The sequence below is a fragment of the Anguilla rostrata genome, chromosome 16 (assembly GCF_018555375.3).
Source record: "Anguilla rostrata isolate EN2019 chromosome 16, ASM1855537v3, whole genome shotgun sequence".
Taxonomy (NCBI): Eukaryota; Metazoa; Chordata; class Actinopteri; order Anguilliformes; family Anguillidae; genus Anguilla; species Anguilla rostrata.
The window spans coordinates 10889609-10909817 of record NC_057948.1 but is presented as its reverse complement, the minus strand read 5'-3'; the positions used below and the strand labels follow the sequence as shown (position 1 = coordinate 10909817).

The 20209-nt window shown below is 48.9% G+C and overlaps 1 protein-coding gene across 3 annotated transcripts in view; it reads right to left on the bottom strand.

Moving 5' to 3' along the window:
* The window catches only part of LOC135241881 (NT-3 growth factor receptor-like), a 362434-nt gene that overhangs the window by 158190 nt on the left and 184035 nt on the right, over positions 1-20209 (bottom strand). For all 3 annotated transcript variants that reach the window (XM_064312636.1, XM_064312637.1, XM_064312638.1), the window contains one exon: positions 2076-2150. In XM_064312636.1, the coding sequence (XP_064168706.1) occupies positions 2076-2150 (75 nt within the window). The remainder of the gene's footprint in view (positions 1-2075; positions 2151-20209) is intronic.

The following is a 20209-nucleotide window of genomic DNA, read 5'->3' as shown; positions in this document are numbered from 1 at the left end:
GCGCAAGCTTTACAGAGACGGTTCTGAGCCAATGTGAGCCAGGCTTTACAGAGACGGGGTTTGAGCCAAATGTAGCGCAGGCTGTACAGAGATCGGGTTCTGAGCCAATGTGCGCAGGCTTTTAAGAGATGGTCCTGACGCACAATGAAGCGCAGGCTTTTACAGAGATGGGGTTCTGGCAAAGTTAGCAGGCTACGAGTCGGGTTCTGAGCATTAGCGCAGGCTTTTACAGAGATCGGGTTCTGAGCCAATGTAGTGCAGGCTTTTACAGAGATGGGGTTCTGAGCCAATGTAGTGCAGGCTTTTACAGAGATGGGGTCCTGAGCCAATGTAGTGCAGGCTTTTACAGGGATCAGGTTCTGATTCAAGCCAGGGAAGGTGGCAGAGTTAGATTCCCTTACTTTTGACAGCGAGGCTAATGGAATTTGACAGCCCAGACCTTCCAGTCAGATAATGGATTTAACGGGTAGCGGCATTATCCTGGGGATCGTGGCGGTGTGGGTGTGGGGGGGGGGGGGGGGGGGGCAGTACGGAAAAGGGAAATGACGAGGCTATTATTAACACATGGATATTATCAGGGCACCATTAGTTTGTTTCCCCTTTTCCTGGAGCAGCTGAGATCAGTCATTTGCACTAAATGTAGTTTTATCGTTTAAATCTGTGTGTGTTCGCTAAAGGGAGATTACTCTGGAACAGACTTTGCTGAGTCAGGTGTGAAGGAGCCACCCTTGCCATCATTAGCTTAAAAAGAACACACTCCTCTGTGGCATTTAAGTGTTAGCTACTTACAGGCTTTTGCAAGTATTTTACCATATTAAACTGTAATCACAGAAGCCTGCTGCCTGACAGAGACCCTGCCATTTGATGGAGACCCAAAGCACAGGGGCTGGGGGGTTTGGGGGGGGGGGGGCAGTAAGGATCCACTGACCAAAGGATAACATCAGCACGTGCCCAAAGTGGTGAACGCGACACAAAACCGAGAGCTCTTGGTGGTCTGGTGGTCTCGGGTTTGAATACTTGGTCTCAGGTTTGAATACTAGCCCACAGGTTTCGGAATTTAGCACGTTAGCACGACCAGCCGTTCGTTGCCAAGCCTAGCGGTCACTGGAGGCGCTGGTGTGAAGCAGGGGGGGCGGTCCAGACGTGATCGGTGACGCCAATGCTACAGGCAACGCTAACGAGGGGCGGACACTCCGGAAGCTTCTCTGATGAGAAGAGGCAATGCCAGTGCTGTCCCAGAGTAGCACAGGGGGCACTGCTTTTTTTGTAAGGGGCGCGGTAGAGAAAGCTGTAGGCCAAGGACAGGGAGACCTTACTGCAGCATTTCAAAAGAGTCTTTTGTTAACTGAATTTGCCTGCTGCTTTTTGGCAAATGATTGGATCTGTGTGAAAGCGGGGCTGAGGGGCCAAGCGGCCAAAGGCCTTTGCGTGCCGAACAGGAGGAGGTTCGTCTGGAAGTAAGCTCTTACAGATAAATATGCCCAACGTCACCAGCACCACCCCTTCTACACCCACACAATAACCTACACCTGCACTCACGCCATCACCCGCACAGTCAAAATCACCGGCATCACCCCCACGCTTAGCTACACCCACACCATTATCTACACCTCCACAGTCACTTACACCCACAGTACTCCATCACCTACACCCAAACCTGCACAACAGACATCACCAGACAACAACAACAATCAGGACCATCTCTTCCACAGTGACCTACAAGCACACAATCGACATCACCAGCATCACCTCCAGTCACACATATAGGAGTAACACAGCCTACACCCAAATCTACACCATAACCCACATCATCACCCACACCCATGGCATCAACCACAACATCATCGCTTCCTCTCACACACACAGGAGTGACGCCCAAACCTACAATACAACCCGGACCATCACTTACACCCACTAGATAACCCGCACCATCACCTTCATCTATGAGAACATAAACCAGGCATCCACCTTATCAGAGCCTACAGGTCATCATCAGCCAACGAGACGCCTCTTTTCTGCGACAGGCGCTAGCTCTGCTGTAGTACAGTGTGAGAACAGCGCGAGACGACACTTACAGCCTCTGCAGTCCAGTGTACAGCTCCATGTCCACGTCTTTCAGCGTCTGCAAGCCCGTCCAGTTCTCTATGTGTCTGAAACGAGAGACGGGCGGAGGAGAGAGAGAGAGAGAGGGAACATCAGAGGGCGAACGCTGTAACACATAATCATCACCGCCGTCACCGACGCTTCCTGCTTTCTGGAACAACTTGACATTGACATTTTCACAAGTACGCGTCAATTATGCGGGGGAATTAACTGCGCTGACAAACTCGGATGTGAAAACTGAAACCTGAAAAAAAAAAACGAAAAAAAAAAGCAAAGCCACTTTAAAATTGAAATACTATGGCAACGTAAACTCTCCAAGAATGCTAGATGTCAAGGAAATAAATCGCAGGAAGTGTCAGTGAAAAGGTTATTAATATAGCACACTGGTGTTAGGCTTTGTAGTTAATGTGCCCACAGCTGCTAGGTGTAATATTGCCGCATGCTAAAATGCATATATCTAGATAATGGGATGGACACTGTAACAAAGCACATTTACACAGAATCACAGATTTCACATAGACCTTTAAAATTGCCTTACGAACCAGCAGTTAATTCCACAAATCAAATCAGATCAGATAAAAAGGTATTTACACAGCGTATATTACAAGATATTCGTCACATTGCACTTTACGGCATACCCTTGTCGAACACCCGGGAAAAGTATAATATTGTGATGAATATTGAAAGTGATATCATAGTGAGTCATTGCAGAGTCCCAATTATCCAGGGCACAAAAGAATCCATATATAATATGAACATGCAGATACAATATATTTCCAGAGAAGGCGTATGAGTGGGTACTGCCATCATATAGTCTGTAGTTATCTACTAATTCTTCCCACTGGAATAACTTATACAAATACAAGTGTTAAATATTTTCATTTAATCTGTGGTAGGGATGGTATGGAACAATACAAATCCTAAGCGTTACCTTGAAGTGATACCACCATCCTGTAACTATATTTCAAATGATGGATGAGCATGACACAAAATACCTACAATCTTCTAGGCGCAAGCATTGGAAAGTAGCATAGGTGGGAAAAAAAACATTACGATACAACAAATCAGATTGTTTAAAATGATGTATCTATGATCAAATGTACCGGTCCCCTAACATAAAATATAACATGATAAATGAATAAACCAACTGCATGGGGATCACAGTTCAGAAATGCAACAGTGAGAGACAGCATCCATTACAGGAGGAAAGGACACCCCTTGGAGAATGCACATGGGCTGTAGGACCTTCAAACCTGCAGCTAAACTGACACTAATATATTCATACTGAAAACGGACCATAAATATGCTAGTGTTGACTGTGGCTGGTATTTACATAGGGCGACACGCAACTGGCGATTGCCTCGTCCAGGGTACAGCTAGCTTCAGTCGATTTTGGGTTCCGGTCACGCTTCACCGCTCCCTAGCGACCTCTGCTGGTCAACTGGACGCCCAAGGACCGCGTGTGAAAGGTCCTCCTCAGACTCTGCACCATGCAAGCTTCGCTGTAGAAGCAGCCGGTGGCCTCGTGTGGTTTGGAGGAGAACCACGGATGTCTACGGTCTCCCGAATTGGCAGTGGGGTTCGCACATGAATGCAGCTGCAGTTGCAGATAATAATTAAATGCTCCAAATTAGGGTGTGAATTGGATGTGTACCACCATGCTGGGCGCCAAATCTATTTACACAAAAAAGGACAATAAAACACCAGTGACCATTTACCCACAAGTTAAATGTAAACTATAAATACAAAACAAATTCATTTATACATGCAATTAAATAATGCTTACTTAAATAGTACATTAGTGTTTTTCATATAAAAGGACTCTTAATTTGACATCAGTAGTGCAAACAGAGACCAGCAGGACAGACCCTTAAGAGGATGTAGACATTATTTTACCCCAGACACCCGACTTGGATTTGCAAATGTTTTCAGAGTGAAGCAGCAGTGAGTAATCAGTCTCTTGCGCTGCCTAAAGGGACTATCATTTTACCACCCTTCCTGTCCCAGAATGCTCTCTGAAAAGACTCTGTCTCCTGCTGATATACTCCACTGCCCGAGAGACTGACACTTATGAGGACTGAGAACTTGGTTTGTGCAATCTGTCTGCCGTGCACAGGAAAGAGTTGTTTGTGCAGTGTGTTAGTCACACAGGAGAGAGGCGTTCCTACAGCGCGTCAGTCACACAGGAGAGAGGTATTCGTGCAGTGTGTCGGTCAGACAGGAGTGAGGTGTTTCTACAGTGCGTCAGTTACACAGGAGAGAGGTATTCGTGCAGTGTGTCAGTCACACAGGAGAGGTATTCGTGCAGTGTGTCAGTCACACAGGAGAGAGGTGTTTCTACAGTGCGTCAGTCAGATGGGAGAGGCGTTCCTACAGTGCGTCAGTCACACAGGAGAGAGGTATTCGTGCAGTGTGTCAGTCACACAGGAGAGAGGTATTCGTGCAGTGTGTCAGTCACACAGGAGAGAGGTATTCGTGCAGTGTGTCGGTCAGACAGAACTGAGGTGTTTCTACAGTGCGTCAGTCACACAGGAGAGAGGTGTTGTTCTACAGTGCGTCAGTCAGACAGAACTGAGGTGTTGTTTCTACAGTGCGTCAGTCATGCCCGATATAGGCCTCAGCTGTCACAAACGCAATCAGTGGACAACCGGGGGGAAAAAAAAGAAGAAAAGAAACGCGTCGTGCTGCTCGTATTTCTGCAGAACGTCTTCAAGGCTGAGAAGCGTCTGAAAGAGCCTTCAGCTCGCTCAAACAGACCGTGGGCCGAGCCGCCAAGATCCCTGTCGGCACAAGGCCGCGGCAGCGTCGAGTCCCGCTCGTCAAGTCCAAGGTCATCGCATTAATAAAGCAACGGTGTGGGGGGGGCGGGGCTGGGGAGGGGCGTTTGCTTTTCAATCTGCGCAGACCTCGCACGCCTTCCTGTTAGAGGCGAGGAGTCTTCGGCATCCGGCGGTCGACGCGGCGCGCGGCAGGACGGGCGAGCCGGAGCGCGGCGGCCGTCTCCGGGGCGCGGCGCACCCTAACGCGATCGCCACAAGCCTGGGTAAACAACGACCGCAAACGCCAACTGCCGCTTCCAAGGTGATCCACAAACGCCAGCCGGCTGAACGCCGTACCTCTGACAGCACGACCTTTGCGTAACAGCTCCTCCAACTTCTCCTGGAGTATTCCCTCACAGATCCGGAACATTCTGCCACATACGGTCAATGTGGACTTTTTTTGGGGAGAAAAAAATGCCATATTTTTCCAGTGACTGTTTTTTAAACTACACTATATATTTCAGTATCTGAAAGCAGCAATAAATTGCATATGTGCCAAAATATTGTGAAGCGTAAATTCTTAGATATATACTTCAGTTTGATATCTTTCGATATATTACATTTTTGTGAGGGTTGACGGCACGCTGCTCTTTGAGCGGTGGCTGCTGCCATCCCATGAGGGGAGCCGGCCCAGAAACACCCGCCATTCCCACGAGCCCCGCGCAGAGTTCCGCACGCCGCCGTTTGGTGTCGGGATTCTGTGTGAGGACTTAGAAGGTTCCACATCCAGATCTGTAATTCCTGTGTTGAGGCTCACAGGAATGTGGATCTGGATGTGGAGCTCTTTAAAGCCGTGTGTTCAGATTTGTACTTCAAGCAGTGTTCAGTTTTTGATGGACCTTCTTGCTGCTTTGGGCTTAGTTTTTTGTATGTTCTGCGTATTTCATTTTTGCATGCCTAAGTCTGAGCTTCATGCACCTTGTGTTGACCATCTCAAGACCTATGTTAAACATCAGCCCTGTGTGCCACATCACTGGCCCCATGCCCAAAACATCACCCAGAGAGTTAAACATCGTGGCTCCTATATCTGAACATCTCTGGCCCGGTGTCTGAGCACCACTGGCCCTGGGGTGAATATCAATGACCCTGTGTTTGAAAATCACGGGCTCCAAACCAAAGGTTTTCCTGTGTTAATATCACCAGCCATGTCTGAACACAGCTGAACCTGCGCTGTATGTTGCAGGCCCAGGTTTGTGTAATGTTAAGAGTGTCCTTGGTTTCCAATGACCTCCAACTGAGTCCAAAGCAATCAGTCACTGCATGGCACTGCATCCTCAGGATATCAGCCTTAATGGCTGCCTTATTCACATAGAAACCACAGCAGGCCTGGAAACAGGGCCTACATCTTCCAGGCATTCATTAATGTGGCCATGACAACAACAAAAAACAGAGAGAGAAAAGCACCTGACGAGTGCTTGGACGTGGGCCTGCAATTTATTTACGTGAAGTCGGAGAGATGCCTCATCATCTACTCGGACTGTCCTGGAACATAATAATAATAATAATAATAATAATAATAATAAAAATTTTAATCATCCATGGAAACCCTGGAGTACAGACAGGGGAGAACGTGGTTCATCGCAGCGATTTCCTCTCAGAGAACGCAAATGCTTTCGGTGCGTCTCCACGCCAACTCTCGAGACCGAAGCCACTGCCGACGGCCTTAATCCTGACCCCGGTTCTGACCGTCCCCAGCCCGCCTTCTGACCGTAACCAGCCCCTCCCTCCGACCATGACCAGCCCGCCTTCTGACCGTAACCAGCTCCTCCCTCCGACCATGACCAGCCCACCTTCTGACCGTGACCAGCCCGCCTTCTGACCGTCCCCAGCCCGCCTTCTGCCCGTGACCAGCCCCTCCCTCCGACCATGACCAGCAAGATGACCCGCCGCTTGGCTTCACTCAGCCCTGGTGCGGCTGCATCCAGCTTAATGGAAGAAAGTGTAATAAAGGAAAGACCAGCTGAAATCCCCCCAAGACAAAGATGGAAATCCTTTGGCCGCCGCTGCTGCTGCTGCTGTTGTTGTTGTTGTTATTTTTGTTGTTGCTGTTGCTGTTTTGGCCGCTGAAAAGCCTGATATTTATTTGGCTCCTCTCTCGGGACAGCCAGCGTTGCTGAGGGAGGCTACGAGCCGGGATGCAAGGCTGGAGGCCAAGCGGAGATCCGGGAATGAGGCTCCGGCTGTGTTTCTCCGCCGTAGGGACCCAGGGGAATCCCTTATCATTTACTCAACTGCTCTCTAACACTGACCCTGGAAATAATTATGACTTCGGAGAATGGGGTATTTTTCTTACAACCCAAATTACAACTCAGCCACTCGCTTGATATCTCTCTTTCATCCACACCCACACCTACCAATCCCCCCCACCCCCCACACACACACACACACACACTCACTTAAACACATTTACACTGTCTATTACATGCTCTATTTCACGTAGGGAACAACTTTTTTTCAATTTTGATGTGACTTTTTTGTTTGTGTGAAAATGCTCCATCCCCTTGGCTGGCGAAGGCGCTGTTATTTACAAGAGGAAATTCACCGGGCCCGTGATAATCAATAAGCCAAAAAAAAACAGCAGCGCCCCTGACGAATCAAAGAGCGGGAGGACACAGTCGAGCAGTCAAAATCAATGGCTCCCCGCTCGGCCGGGCCGCTGCACCACACCCCGCATCGAACCCGTTTCTTCGGAGACGACCAAACAGGAAGCACTTTTTCCCTCCTTGCGCTGTGAGCTGTGTGATTCGACCTTCTGGTTTTTGGGGGCGGGGGTAAGAATTAAATACAAGCTTGTTTCAATACAAACCAAAATTCTGACCGAGTTACAACCAATCAGCATTCAGCAAGGTCTGCTGGGCCCCCCTCTTCCGCACCATTTAGGGGTGTCAGCTCAGTAGCGGAGACCCAAGGGGGTGGGGGAGTACATCCATCCATCCATTATCTAAACCGTTTATTCCCGGTCAAGGTCACGGGAGGTGTGCTGGAGCCTATCCCAGCATGCATTGGGCGAGAGGCGGGAACACACCCTGGACGGTTTTGCCAGTTCGTCGCGGGGCACACACACCATTCGCTCACACACTTGTGCCTAGGGGAAATTTAGACCCATGGGGGAAACACGTGAAACCCAAAACCGAACCCTTCGGTTCACACTTTAAGGAGCCGAAAATGTGGAACCGGAGCTGTGAAGTGAAAGGGTCCCTGGTGGCTCAGCGCGTCTGTAACCGCAGACAGCAATACCTGAATATCGTTGTTGTCGTTTTAATAAAAATTAAAACAAATTAAGTTTTGATTGATTTCCAACTTCATTTCAACCTTTAGTAGCAGCCCTCCCTCTCTCTTCTGTGAAGGGGAAACTGACCGTTGGACTAACTGACCAATGGCCACCTGACCAACGCTCCCACAGGTAATCAGGGCATGGGGCGGAGCTACAAACATACAAACGCACAAATCCTGTACCCCCTCAATGCCAAACTGCGACAGAGGCTATGATTTCCAACCCAACTCAGATTACTGTACCCACCGCTTATAATAAGCCTCACTGTGTCAGAGGCAAATACTGATCCAGAATCAGCGTGTTTGAGGAGGGCATATGGGGATATTGTCATATGAGGGAATTCTCATTTAGAGACCCTTTGAGACCCCAATCTGTTTCACCAGAAAGTGAGAAGACTGCCAGTAACAATTATTCTCACCCTAAGTACTGCGGCAGTTGCTGAAAACTGCTTTTATATTGTCTATGCTTACAGCAAAAATATTGTTTCGATTCTCCCTTGATATTTAATATTTCTCATTTCGACATATCTTATGTGCAAGCTCCTTCATGTCTTCACGATCAAACAACTTACAGACATAAACAAGGCAATGTGCAGGCAATGCTGCGTTAAAAGGTGTCTTTTTAATCTCTTATTTTAATAATACGCATCTTTGAGAGAAGGTTAAGGTTAGCATCATTAGCATGTGGCAAGAGCAGAGTGACTTGGGTCTCCAGAAAGGCAGGGGCCTGTACCCCACCCCAGCAGCTGTGTGAATGAACACAGAACCTACTGGAGAGGACGCAGGGAAGTTGGCGGCTTTAACCATTTAAAGTGTGAGATAACAAACGTGCGATTAGCATGTCCTTAATTGAACATTCTAATGCCGACGTAACTATCGCTACTGGTAACTGACTGCAATGGAACACTGACTTAGAATTTTTTTAAAACATTCCGAACAGCCTACGCTTGAACATCCCCCACAGGCTGAGACACAGGGAGCACACAAGTGCACGGAAACACGTCTTAGTTGTCATTATAATAAAAAATAAAATGTATCCTAAATATTTAGTAATTACATTCATCACAGTGTTACCAAGGATATATAAACAAGACATGGTTTATATTTACTGTCGAAAATATGTAATGGACGAAATAGCGAAATGAAAGAAAATGAATGTAAAAGGGGGAGAAGATGGCATTTTGCCGAGGACCTCCTCGGGACGATCCTTTGTGCGCGCCATTGATTTCACTCCACTTGAAATTTTGGACGCAGTTCCGTTTTGCTTCATTTTCCGACGCGGTAATTACACGAATCGCCGACAGTGACCGATAAGATATCCGGCGCATCGAGAGGTCGTTTCGAGCGCTAAAAAGCGGCCTCCAATTAAGCCGTTTGTGTTCTTTGATTGCTTTTTTTCCGCTTGTAAACAACGGGCCGAGGCCGACGCGCCTCTAATCCGAAAACGCCGGGGGAGCTCTGACCTTTTCCTCGTTGATTAGAAACCCGCGCCCCGGCCCTGTTTGGCTCCACCGTCCTTTCATCCCGGCGGCGAGAGACCGCTTTCGCTTTGGCTGTGAAAGGACTCACTTTAAAAAGGCACCGAGCACCCCCTTCCCCTCCCCTCCCCTCCCCTCCCTCCGCTCATAACTCTTCTTCCTTAAGTAATGACACGTTCATACACTTCCTCCGGCTCTCCTCTCCGCGCGGGCGTGGCGGACGCGAGGCGCTCGCTCAGAGCCGGGCTTTGATGGATGTTTCCACGGGAACGGGGGTGCGGCGCTGGACTCCGAGTTCTCATCTGGGGAGAAATAACCTGCCTTTCTCCCAGCCGCGGAACGGCAGCGGAAATGCGGTTTGGGGGGGGGGGGGTCTGAGAGGAGTTCAACTGCAGTCTCTCAGAGGATCGCACGGTCTGATTTTGGGGTGAATTTGCCGGGGTGCCCACTCCTGGGTAGGTAGGATGTCTTGAATGTTCGCCAACTGTAAATGATCTTTCTCACTGTGGAATGGTGGACTTCACTTTGTTTGGAAATGGCTTTATAATCCAGACTGACGAGCAGCGACAGTTGGTTTTCTGAGATCGTCACAGACATTTGTTGTCCTTGGCATCCGGCGTTAACGCAAACCAAATGCCCCAGACCAACTGTCAAAATTATGATTTTATATACAGTACAGGTTGTAGAAATTTGTGCTGATAAACTAATTGTGTGCTCCGTAATAATAAACTAATAGCAGCACGTATATGATACTAAGTGCCTTGTTAATTGATTCAGAAGCAGTAAGGGTGCACTTTTTTTCACACACGGCTTATTTTTGGTTGAATAAATAATCACAAAGTAAAATCTGTGATTCTCGTGATGTTACATTTATCTACTATTAGGACTTGGTGAGGACCAGATGATGGGTTAGTTATATCCTAATATGCAAAACCACAAAATTGAAAGGGGGTACACGTTCTTTTTTTTTTATTTTAAATTTAACCTTTATTTATCCGGGGTAGGTTGACTGAGCCTCATTTACAGCAACACCCTGTTAACACCCAGATTTTTCTCACCACTGTATGTGCTCTACACAGGCAAGTACCCACATACAGGTGGGCTGTGAAGTAACAATTAGACTTGTAACGACTCATCTGCGATGACCACAAATTGCCTGGGCCGCCTCAGGCAAAGTGGAAGAAAATCAAACGGCAAGGCAGACATTTTTCACAATTAGACTGAGATCGAACGCAACCTGTTTGTGACACTGCAAAACTGGAGAGAGAACCGTCGTCATGGAAACCAGCCATTTGATCGAATGTTAACATGAACTATATATTTATATATATATATATATATATATATATATATATTTTTTTTTTTAAGCTGTGCCTGTTGTAAACCATGTAATATTACGTTCCAGGAGCTCTGCACTGCTCTCTGAGAAACAGCGAACATCACAATCCGCCTACCCTAGAAAGAGCCGCAGTGAGATCTGAGCTTTATTCTGAAAGATACGCTAACAAAACGACACACTGAGAGTGACTGACTGTGCAGACGAGTGGACAAACGCACGTAGGCTGCGTAGATCAACAGAGACTCATTTTGGATTAGGACTCTTAGACTGTTCACCTTTGGTGAAATCCCATATAATAACCCCCTTCAAATATACAAGCAAAAATATGTACACGCATGTATAACACATAAAGGAACAGAGACGTGTGCTTCTTTCAAATAAAGAACACGCGCGGAATCCGTAGTGATGCACGAGGCAGCGCGGCGGCCATGGCAACAGGTTCGAGCAGAGGAAGGCGTGTGTTTTTTTTTACACGCAGGGGCAAAAGCGGTGCAGTTTCTCAGAGAGCCGAGGTCTCTGGCACGTCTCCCGTCCTTCGCTCCGACTCTCCTTCAAACCCCTACCTCCGCAGAGTTGGATATTACTGTGGAGGCAGCGATCGCATCGAGCTGGAACTCGCCCAGAAGAAGACGCTGAACCGCATGCAAATTCGTCAAAGCCGGGCAGCGCTTAAAAAAAGCGGGGGGAACAGAACAGGGGGCGCTTCAAAGACCTCCCGTCTGTGAGGGCCGATAAATAGTTCTGTGAGAGGCCTCGGGACTGGCTTCCGCCCCCACGTTAGACACTGAGAAACATTATATTTACAGCCATGCAATCCAAATACCATGAGCGCATACTACACTGCTTATTTACTCTCTCTCTCTCTCTCTCCCTCCCTCTCTTGCTCTCCATCCCTCTCTCTTTCTCTCTGTTTCTCTTTCTCTCTCCCTCTCTCTCTCCGTCTCACTCTCTCTATCTCTCTCTATGAAGGGGGACAGCCTGGTGTTGCTGGTTCCAGGGAAACTGCACGTTATATGGCAGCTGTGATGTGGTGGCTCAAATTCAAATTCAAAATGCTTTATTGGCATGAAATACATGAGCAAATATAGCCAAAGTATACATATAGAAATACAAAAAGTAATTTGAGCGTGAACATAAATTGAACCGAACAATTGTTATATCTAACTGGTCAACAGCAAACACCCTAATAATAAAAATGCCAAAAAAAGAAAACAAGTTAATAATAGTAATAAATTAATAAATGAAATTTATGAATTTGGTGGCCAACCATTGTCCCTGAGATTATGGCAGGCAGAGATGTAGCCTACTTTGCTGCTAATGGAGCTGCTGGCCCTTCTCCTAGCAGGATTTGTAATTTCTTGTTTTATGTTTTGGCTACGTGATCCTAATATTCCAGACAGGAGATTTTGGTCAGTCGCATAACTTGGTTTACTCTGATTTGTTGGTAGGCAGTGCTGGTATGAAGCTGGTCTGTGCTTTGTGTCAGCTGGGTTAATGGGTTAGTCAGCTTCATTTCCAGCTGACCGAGAGAACTCTTTTCATGACTGAGCTCTTGGGCTCTCATTGCCTTAAATTGTAATGTGTCTTGAGGGCTTGAAATGAGGCGCATCCAGAATTTTAATGCTCTTTTTTTGGATATGAATCATTAACGGATCATGGCCTAATTCTGCCCTGCATGCATTATTTGGTGTTTTCCTTTGTGCTTGCAGAATTATTTTTTACAAAATTCTACATGCAGGGTCTCTATTGGATGCCTGTCCCATTTAGAACAGTTCTGCTGGCTGAGTGGACCCCATACCTCATTTCCATACGGTGCAGTGGGCTGGACGACACCACCAAATTATTTTAACCAGATTCTATTTGGTATAACAAGTTTTCTTTTTAAGGCATAGAGTGCTCTTCAAGCTTTGTCTTTTAATGAATGCAATGCCATGCTAAAGCTCCCTGATGCTGTAATTCTCAGACCAAGGTTGGTATAATTCAGGGTGTGTTCTAGGGCGGTGTCGCTACAGAAAAACTGGAACCACTTTCTCTCGCTCTCTCTACCTCTCTCTCTACCATATCACCATATCCTATTTGTACAAAGCTTGACTAAACATTGCACCTTTGGCTTTTGATTTCATGTATGTGCAAGGGGTAACAATTCAAACCACTCAGACAAGACAGAGCAGCAGGTGTGTTTTGCATATGCCTGTGCGTTGGCCAAGTGGCCAAGACCAAGTTTCGTGTCTGAAGCTCACTTCCTGGTCTTGTTGAGACGTTCCTCTCTACCGCCAGCACGGAAGGTTCCAGTACAGGTCTTTCAGCCACCCATTTCAGTGTAAGTCAATGGTACCAATACAGACAAAATATGAAATCAATCATTTTCTCCCCCCCAAAAGAACAGTCGCAATAGGTGTTTTTTCTTCATCAGTTCTCCCTGACCCCACACCTCATGACCATATAAGGTCCCACACCTCATGACCATACTAGGCCCCACACCCCCACCCCGCATCCCCCACCCCTCAGTGACCATTAGGCCCCACCCCCACCCCCACACCTCATGACCATATAAGGGTCCCCCCCTTTTCCCCCACAGCACAGTCTATGGCTCCAATTTTTACGACACAGCGTCACACAAACTGCTCTTCCGCGGTTTCGGAACGCTTCTCGCAAGCCGACGGAAAGTCAACGGGTGACATCACGGGTTTTTTTCCTACTGTCAGCGGTGTAGGCACACACAAGCTAAAGCCCTATGGCTGTCAAAAAATACGGCAGAAGGAAATGAAAAATAGACAAATTTACTTTGTGGATTAAATTGCTTTTCAGTACTACGGCCCTCACAGCAACCTATTCACCAGAAATTGTTTTACAGAACAGCACGAGGTTGGAACATGTACAGTGTTAAAAGGTGTTTTTCAATCCATTATAATCTCATTAAGTTCCTGTCAGAATCCTGTTAGAAAAGTACCAGTTCGAGATCTTTAGCAAAAGGGTGAAAAAAACACCATATTTTGCATGAAAGTTACTTGTCAAATTACCTCCCGTAATTCATAATACTTTCAACTGCTATAAAAATGGTAAAATAATGCAAAGGGTATATTAAAAACACCACTGTCCCCTTCTCGACCAAATATGTCACAAAGAGATATGTGAATATACAGAATATGGAGTCACAAGGTGTGGCCAGACCAGAATGAACCATGGGAATGGACTACATCAATGTCATAACATGGCCACACCCACAGCAGTGGGGGGGGACAGGCTGTGTTCCCAACTGACCTTCTTTCACCTTTGATTTCCAATTCATTCCTTCCTTGACCCATCATATTGTGTTTTTTTGTTATGTTCATTACACTGTAAATTATAACACATATGTCTGACTCCATAATTGGTTTCCTTTCTTTTTAGTCACTTGTGGGAGCATAGACCTAGCCTGCTCCATAACTCATGAATAAGGTGGTGGTGAACCATGCTAAGGTTAGCCACAGCTAGTTGGCCCATTGGGCACATACAGTTTTGTGATTAAATGCGCATTACATATATTTAAGTGTGAAATTGAGCGGACCCAACAAGCCTAGATTTACCTCAGTCATGCAATGCTTGTGCAGCTGCCTTGACTACTCTTCCACAAATACACTTTTAAATAACTAATTACGTAAATTATATTTACAATATAAGGATATTAAAGACACCGGGAAGGAAAAGTCATTTCCATTGGCCGATGGCCGTTTCTATGACATCGCTCAGTGCCTTTGAATGGTTATTTTTAATTGGCTGATGGCAGTGCCTTTGATATTTTTGAATGGTTATTTTAAATTGGCTCATGGCAGTGCCTATGACATGAGTGAATGGTTATTTTCATTTGCCTGAGGGAGAAACTGACATCACTGAATTTTTATTTTTCATTCGCTCTATTGCATTATTGATTTTTCATTTGCAGAAATATCCCCACAGATTATACAAACTAACCAGATGGTCAGCTCTGCATTTTTAACTTATGGTCTCTCTACCCACAAAACTCATGAATATTCACGAGGGGTTTGACCAAGAATAATGGCGGGAATGGGTTTTTATGTTCCTGCTCACACATCACGGTGAATATTCATAAACTTCAGCACATCGCAGGAAACTGTTGCCAACAAGAACCTCCAGGAGTTAACAAACAGAGGAAAGAAGGAACAAAGAAAACCGGGCTACGATAGAGAATCTGCCGCATCGTTTTCCTTCTATCATAAGCATCAGAGGCAGGGCTTCCATACAGCGAACAGACACTGCGGGAGAAAGGAAAAAGGCGCTTCCTTTATTCTCTCTCCTCTGTTCTTCGGTTCGCAGCGGGGGATTTTTAGTGCCGAAAAACCCACTTTTTACGCCAGAGCGGTTTTTATATACCCTGATAAACCTCTCTCCTGCGCCACTTACAGCGAAGACGTCGCGGGCTTTGTGAGAAAGGGCCGAGCCAACGAGCTCGCTCCGCCAGGACGCCCAGCGGTTTGGTATTTAATCGCTGATCGTTGCGCGCGCGGCGGCGTTAGCGGCGAGCTCCCGACCCACTCCAGGTGAGGCTCAGCAGACGCGCGGCGGCGGCGGCGGCTAATTGAGCGTGAGCTACATCAGCTCCGCAGACGAGCGCGCAAATCGGGCTTCCCGTGTGACGGAGAGAGCGCGCCGTATGACAACGCTGCGGACGTGTCTGAACGGCTCTGCAGATCACCGCGCGTGCGGCGGGCAGAGAACCGCGCGCGGCTTGCTCCTCGGGGCCGCCCCACCTCGGAGTTTCCAAGCTAGCTCTGTGACGCCCGGTTCCCTCCCGGCCCCCACGTGACGGGGGGGAGAGCGGGAAGGGCGTGGCATCTGCGCTCGTCGCTGCATTAGAGCAGGCAGGGAGGCAGCTTCCCGCCATGGTGAGGGGGGGGGGCAGGCGGCTGTAATCGAGTGAATAATCCGTCCATGCATCGCCTCCTGACCGGGGGCCCCTGACGGAGCGTGCCCAGTAGATCCTCCGGACAAGGATGGCCGCCGTAGACCGTGCGGGCCCAGTGTCAGAGGCCTCACCTCTACACTGACAGGAAGAACGGGCTCAGAGGCACCAGCAGTACGCTGAAATACTGCTGTACGACAGGCAGGGCAGGAAAAGATGAAAGAGGAGGAAAGGAGGAGGCGTGAAGGAAGGAAAATGGGAGACGCGGATTCCTAACCGACGGAACCCTGGGCGATGCGATCGCCAACCGCCTGTAGCCCTGTGGAGCTACCGGTCACGGTCATCTACGACACGGTCCAGATTCGATCTGAGACCATGATATGGCTCGTCCATGCACCACAGTGGGCATACAAACACATGATAGCACAAATGCACAAATACACACACACACACACACACACACAGACACACACACACCCGCACACACACATACACAAACACACATAGACACACAAACACACACACACATACACATAAACACACAAACACACACACACACAAATACAGACACACACACACACACACACACACAATAACAAACACTGCCAAAGGATGAATCACAAAAGTCCACAGAGCCCCAGACCTGCAATCACAGTGAAGTATTTATTCATCACTTAGTTATCCGGCTCTCAATTAAACATGATGAGAAGCTCCACCAATGCATTCGCACTAATACAGACAATCTAATTACTGTGGCGAGACAGCAAATACAGAAGCTCTCACGCGTTATTGATATTTGTCTCCGTCTGGATGCTGAGTGCTCTTTCCCCAAAGTGCCAAACGGAGACGCGCACAGGCCTCCCGAGGACAGGGGGGCGCAGCGGATTCGAGACACGCCCGGCTACCGCACGCCCAAAAGGACACGGTGGACATTTTGAGCTGCGGCGGAGACGAACCCAAGCGTGCGGTGAAAACACGGAGGGAGTGTGACGGCAGGGACAGAAGAGCCACTCCCCCCCCCTCTCCCCCACATCCCTACATCCCCACCCCCCACCCCGCCGCTCTGCTCTCACCCGCACGCTCAGCGAACAAAGATGCAGCTCAACAGCAGCAAACAATCACACAGACACCCATGTGCATGATGGGCTAAGCATCGGCGTGTGCAAAAAGCAGTCACGTTCAGTTGAGTGTGCCTCCCCCCACCCCCCACCCCCAACCCCCATTCCCCACTGAGGGCACAGTGACAGAGATGATGCTCCAACAGGAACACACCCCTTAACCAACCACTCCCCCCCACACACACACACACACATCTATAACATACAGCCATTAATTGCTTTTAAAGCTTCAAATGCCACAGTAATCATTTTTAACCCCCATACACACATCTATAACATTCAGCCATGAATTGCTTTTAAAGTTTCAAATACCACAGCAATCATGTTCAACAGTTAGATAAAAAAATAAACAAGCACTATAATATTTATCCATTTTTTTTCATTCGAAATGTAAAATGAGAATTTGTTTTACCATTTACACAGCTCTTTTTTGAAGGATTCAGCACTGATTATGTTCATTGCACACTCTATATTAAATATACATTTTATCCTATCAGCAGCGCAAGCTCGGAGTGAATATTCACACAGGACGCACGGCGCCTCGGATCTCAAACTCTTCTGTTTAGTCACGACATCAGAAGCAAATGATTCTTTTCCAGTTTGAAAGCGTTCGGTACACATCTTCATTTCGTGCCTTTATGAACAATTTGAATGCGAGAAATAAGAAGTGATTACGCAGCATCTGCAGTAAAAATACACCACAGTTCAATACCGCGTAGCTTATGACGTAAGCGACCCGCACGCCAAACGCGCCCTCCCGAACTGCGTCGAAGCCGCCCGCGGCGCGTCGTCGGCGTAGCGGAGGCGGACGCCCAAAGGCCTGCCGCAGCGGAAGCGGCCGGTTTCCGACGGCTCCTCGATCTCCACCGACGCTAACGTTAGCGCTAGCACGCAAACGCGACTCCGTAGCATTCGAGCGCTAGCCCCCCAACGTAGCTATCCATTATTAATCACAAAGGGATTGGCATTTCGTACTCGGCTGTTACCTTCAGAAGCTCGCTGGCCCGTTTCAAAGGACGGGGACGAAGGCTTCTGTTGTGCGGGAAGGTCACGGACTCCCTCCGACTAGCCGGCCTCTTTTCTCTCTCGCGCAGAGACGGCCTCTTTGGCCTCCCTTCCCTCGCCGTTCCCCCGGTTACCTGCTCGCCGGGGACTCAAACCTGCTTTTTCTTTTCTATCAGAGAGGCTGATTGGTTCGCCGATGTCGCTAATTGGCCAGAGCTTCCGCTCGCCGGGTCTGCATCAGATTAGAGAGGCAGAAAGACCGGCGGTATCTCAGGTCTTTACGGCCAGGTCTGAGCACACGGTACCGCGCTCTCTCCCACTGCTTTCCCCTAGTGTACAGTAAGAGCTCTAAAAATTAGAGGCTATCGGCTTTCCGCTAATTAGCCGAACGGGAACTGTCCCGTGGGTACTGGGAAGCTTCTCAGAGGGGCCTCTAAGGCGTTCTGGAGCTGTTGGTTAGGGGACGTCCCAGGTAAGGCACAGCGGAGCGAAAGACCTTCAGGGGACAGCGAGGAGGGGGGGGGGGGGGTGTCCGACTGCGGTGTGGAGTCGACCGCGAAGGAGCAGCTCGCTCCGTTGGAATCGGGCGACGGGAGCTGGAACCCCGCCAAACCCCGAGGAGGCGGTAACGGCTGCCGCTCAGTCATCCCGCTCGGGGGACTCGCGCTGAAGGACGACCCGTAGCTCGCCCCAGCCCCCCCCCCCCTCCACCCCCATCCCGTCCCGTCCCCTTCACCATAAGCCCTGTCAATATCAATATCCTGAAATATCTCTAAGGTCCCCTCGCCAGTGTGTGAATAATGCATGAGGAGCTGCCCCCCCCCCCCAAGAACAACGACACAGCAGCATGATGTATAATGCCACATTTATACAGCCTCACTTCCCCCACTGCCACACTTATACAGCCTCACCTCCCCACTGCCACATTTATACAGCCTCACTTCCCCCACTGCCACACTTATACAGCCTCACCTCCCCACTGCCACATTTATACAGCCTCACCTCCCCACTGCCACACTTATACAGCCTCACCTCCCCCACTGCCACATTTATACAGCCTCACCTCCCCACTGCCACACTCATACAGCCTCACCTCCCTACTGCCACACTCATACAGCCTCACCTCCCTACTGCCACACTCATACAGCCTCACCTCCCTACTGCCACACTTATACAGCCTCACCTCCCCACTGCCACACTCATACAGCCTCACCTCCCCACTGCCACACTCATACAGCCTCACCTCCCCACTGCCACACTTATACAGCCTCACCTCCCCACTGCCACACTTATACAGCCTCACCTCCCCACTGCCACACTTATACAGCCTCACCTCCCCACTGCCACATTTATACAGCCTCACCTCCCCACTGCCACACTTATACAGCCTCACCTCCCCACTGCCACACTTATACAGCCTCACCTCCCCACTGCTACACTTATACAGCCTCACCTCCCCACTGCCACACTTATACAGCCCCACCTCACCACTCCTACACTCATACAGCCTCACCTCCCCACTGCCACACTCATACAGCCTCACCTCCCCACTGCCACACTTATACAGCCTCACCTCCCCACTGCCACACTTATACAGCCCCACCTCCCCACTGCCACACTTATACAGCCTCACCTCCCCACTGCCACACTCATACAGCCTCACCTCCCCACTGCCACACTTATACAGCCCCACCTCCCCACTGCCACACTTATACAGCCTCACCTCCCCACTGCCACACTCATACAGCCTCACCTCCCCACTGCCACACTTATACAGCCCCACCTCCCCACTGCCACACTTATACAGCCTCACCTCCCCACTGCCACACTTATACAGCCTCACCTCCCCACTGCCACACTCATACAGCCTCACCTCCCCACTGCCACACTTATACAGCCTCACCTCCCCACTGCCACACTTATACAGCCTCACCTCCCCACTGCCACACTCATACAGCCTCACCTCCCCACTGCCACACTTATACAGCCTCACCTCCCCACTGCCACACTTATACAGCCTCACCTCCCCACTGCCACACTCATACAGCCTCACCTCCCCACTGCCACACTTATACGCCTCACCTCCCCACTGCCACACTCATACAGCCTCACCTCCCCACTGTCACACTTATACAGCCTCACCTCCCCACTGCCACACTCATACAGCCTCACCT